This window comes from Macrotis lagotis, chromosome 4, assembly GCF_037893015.1.
Source record: "Macrotis lagotis isolate mMagLag1 chromosome 4, bilby.v1.9.chrom.fasta, whole genome shotgun sequence".
NCBI lineage: Eukaryota > Metazoa > Chordata > Mammalia > Peramelemorphia > Peramelidae > Macrotis > Macrotis lagotis.
This window is the reverse complement of record NC_133661.1, coordinates 189,376,790-189,380,833: the sequence shown is the minus strand read 5'-3', so window position 1 is coordinate 189,380,833 and position 4,044 is coordinate 189,376,790. Positions and strand designations below refer to the sequence as shown.

General features: G+C 32.8%; 1 protein-coding gene across 1 annotated transcript; it reads left to right on the top strand.

The window, feature by feature from the left end:
* Nucleotides 1–2,057: 2,057 nt before the first annotated feature.
* LOC141520213 (olfactory receptor 4F6-like) lies at nucleotides 2,058–3,313 on the top strand. The gene is made up of 2 exons (XM_074232011.1): nucleotides 2,058–2,077; nucleotides 2,371–3,313. Exons 1-2 carry the CDS (start codon nucleotides 2,058–2,060, stop codon nucleotides 3,311–3,313), a joined length of 963 nt encoding a protein of 320 aa, XP_074088112.1.
* Nucleotides 3,314–4,044: the final 731 nt, after the last annotated feature.

Sequence of the window (4,044 nt, the reverse complement as noted above, 5' to 3'; positions counted from 1 at the left end):
TAATGATTTCCAGGCACTCTGATAAGAATTCTATAAATATTATCTCCTTCTGCATTACAATTCTCCTCCCCTTTATCTTAGCAAAGTCCTTAACTTCCTCTTATTTTTCATTTTTTTCATTGCTTATGTTTCATCTTTTTTTGCTTCCTTTCATTTTTTATGATGTATTGGGGTTAAGTGACTTGATCAGAGTCACACAGTTATTAAGTATCAAGTGTCTGAGGTTAAATTTGAACTCATGTCTTCCTGACTCCAGGGATGCTGCTCTATCCCTTGTACCACTTATCTACCCCTACTTCTTTTCTTTATATCAATTGATTTATGAAAACATTATTGATTAATATTTGTTAAGCATTTACTACACATCAAAGTGGTAAGGGCTGAGATGAATGAAAGAATGAAGGAGGAATGACCTTGACCACAAAAATATTACAAAATTGAGGAAAGCAGAATATATATGTATGAGGCAATAAATATGGATTAGCATGTTTCTTGCCACAAATCAGTGGTGTATACAATAAATATTATGGAAAATAAAAGGAGAGTTAATTCACTGTGATCTTGGCTCTTCAAGGAAGGTTTCACAGAAGAATGCAAGCTGGGAGAAGTGAAAAAAAGAATATGACTGAAGGGAGTGGTTCATGATAGGAATAGGAGGAGAAAAGTCAAAGAATAAGAAAATTCTTTAGTACTTAATCATATATCATAAAAGTTCCAAACTTTTAAAAAATAATGACATTGAGCAAAACAAAACACCATTTTCAAACATTCACTGGAATCTCAAAAAAGATTTGATACTTGTCAGAACCATTTAATTTGTTAAACATTCCTGTTGGGTCTTGGAACAATACTGTTTTGGACCTTATTGTTAATTTTTTATGACTTTAATACATTACAAAGTGTCAAATAATACTAATCAGGACTTTGTTTATGGTTTTGTTAATTTCCTAGTCTTAAGAAAGTGATAGTAAAATGTTTATAATGATAATTTAATTTCATATGATGTCTTGCATATATACATTTTTGAAAACATATTGTTGAACATTTACCAGCAAGAAACAAGTACTAGAGAGTATAGGAGTTAGAATCCATACAGGAGATTTTGAAGCCTGGGTAGTATCAAAGGATCCCTGGTATCTGTTTGGTATTTTGTATCTTATCTTGGGAAAAAAGTGCAAATATTCTGGATTGCAGTTGGGGTTTGTCTGGTATAGGTATAGAATGGGCTATTGGTTTGTACATATTTCTTAGTATATGCTTCTAGAAAGTTATTTTGAAAGGATAGAAAAGTATCTTAGTAGTATTTGCTTCACAGATGAATTCTTTCTTGGGAGCTTCTCATATATTTGTTTGCTTTGTGTATTATATGCTGTGATAGCTTGCTCAGTCATTTTCATGCTAATGGATTTCTATTTTTGCATTTTAACTGTATGTTTGCATTTTTAATTGTATTCCTGTTCATATCTGTCTATTTCTGAGTGGAGCAATAAACACCCATAATTTTTGAAGATGCATGCCCAGTCCTGCTTCCTCTTGTGTCTTTGAACTTAGTACCTTTTCCTAATGCCTTCATGATTATGATATGAACAAACTAATTTCAACATGAATGATGATCCCACACAGGATCCCCTCCTAATTTCTGTGGTGCTATAGCCCAACTTTACTCAAAACTTGAACATCTGTCCCATATGTTACTGTCATATAGTTAGTATTTGGTATTAGGCTAAAGAGGTTGATTAAGCAATAAAAAAGGAGAATTTAAGAAAAAGTTAGGGTATGTAGTACCAAGCCTAGAGACAGGAAGATTAGAGTTCAAATCTGGTCTTAGATTAGATTTGTGTGATCCTGGACAAATCATTTAAGCTTTTACATCTGAAAATTGGGATGAACAGGAAAAGGAAATATCAAGCTGGTAAAGTTTTTGTTTTTGTTTTGCTAAGAAAACTCCATGGAATCATGAGGCATTTGATAAAATTGAATAATTGAATCTCAGTAAAAAGAAAGAGAGCAATGTTGAGTCAGGTGTAAGGCAAAGAATTCTTTCAGATGGTGGTTGGATGGAAATCCTCAAGACATTGTATTAAATAATAAAAGATAAAAATACTTCTGAGCTCTCAAAGGCAGGGTGATTATGGAAATTCATTTAGGATGCATTGATTTCTAAATACAGAATTCATTCAAATGACCTTTTCCCCTCTCCAGGATAAGTAAAATATATCTTTCAAGATATAAATGAGTAAAAGATATTTTAAAAGATCCTGAATAATCATGAAGATCTTTTTTTGAATATTGTTATTTAAAAACAAGACATTTTTGTTGCCATAATTCAGATTCTCTCAATTTCTTCTTTTCAGGTAACATCATATTCAGGTCAATGAATGAAACGAATCATTCCATAGTATATGAATTTGTATTCCTGGGGATCTCTAGTTCATGGGCCATGCAGTTTTTCCTCCTGGTATTCTCCTTTGTGTTCTATGTGGCCATTGTGCTGGGAAACTTCTTCATTGTACTGACAGTAATCTCTGAAACTCGCTTACATTCTCCCATGTATTTTCTATTGGCTAACCTCTCCTTTATAGACCTGTGCATTTCTTCTGTTGCTGTTCCAAAAATGATTTATGACCTTTTTTATGAACATAAAGCCATATCATTCCTTGGTTGCCATATCCAAATATTTTTCATTCATACTTTTGGGGGAGTTGAGATGGTGCTGCTTATTTCCATGGCTGTTGAAAGATATGTTGCCATATGTAAGCCTCTTCACTATCTGACCATTATGAATCCAAGAATGTGTATTTTGCTCCTTGCAGCTGCTTGGATCATTGGTCTCATACATTCTTTGACTCAGTTGGCATTTGTGGTAAACTTGCCTTTCTGTGGTCCTAATGAAATAGATAGTTTTTATTGTGATCTTCCTCGTCTCATCAGATTGGCCTGTGCAGATACCTATAAACTGGAGTTCATGGTCACTGCTAACAGTGGTTTTATTTCTATAGGCACCTTATTTCTTTTGATTATATCCTATATATATATCTTGGTCACTGTTCAGAAACATTCTTCAAGTGGTTTGTCCAAGGCTCTCTCAACTTTGTCAGCTCATATTACTGTGGTAGTTTTATTTTTTGGTCCATGTATCTTTGTCTATGTCTGGCCATTCCCCACAATACCATTGGATAAATTTCTTTTTATTCTTGATTTTGTTATCACCCCTGTTTTAAATCCTTCTATATATACATTCAGGAACAAAGAGATGAAAGTTGCCATGAGGAGGTTGATCAGTCAACTAGGTAGATTCAGGAAAATTTTGTAAATAACTTTAGGAGTAACAAATATTTTTAATGCTTAAACTGACTACCATGTAACATGTGGTTGCCAGCATTCTAGACAGGGACTTATGATGATTTCATCCACTATTTTATTGTTCTTCACATTGAAAGAAAGCTATTTTTCCATAACCTAAAAAACATGTTGATTCCTACTTCATCTTCTAGGAGAGAAAAGACAAATAAATTTGATCTTTTGTAAGAAAATTCTGTTTTTGTTTATGAATTTAAGATGCATTTTTGTAATTTGCTAATATAGATTCATATCTGTAAAAATAAATATACCTTTAAAAGGAAAGGAAATATTTAGTTTTACTGAGAAGTTTATATGCAAATTCATTGACTCACTATCTAACCTGATTCACAAAGCCCATGAAGTCAATTATCTTGTAGTCAGAAGTAGGGTTATTTTGCCAGTCACAAGGGATTCCATGGTGCCTCCTCTTATTATCTGAAAATTCTATAAGAAAAATCTCTTTCTGAAAACTTCATCAATGCTCACTAAATCAATTTTTTATTTAATTCTACATGACTGGGAACAGTATAAAGGATAGAGAGCTGACCTCAGAAACAAAGACCAGAGTTCAAGTCCTTTCTTAAACACAAATTGGTTGCTTGACTCAGAATATCACATGAAACATTCTGAGATTATTAATTGAAGAAAAATTGCTAATCTCAAGTGTTATAAGTAATTGCCAATTTGCACTGTTAGAGGGGA

Excerpts from the sequence above, each read along its gene's own strand:
- LOC141520213 (XM_074232011.1), top strand. The coding sequence starts at position 2,058 with ATGGAAATCCTCAAGACATT. Across the intron at positions 2,078-2,370 it reads ATGGAAATCCTCAAGACATT|GTCAATGAATGAAACGAATC; the intron begins GTATTAAATAAT and ends CATCATATTCAG.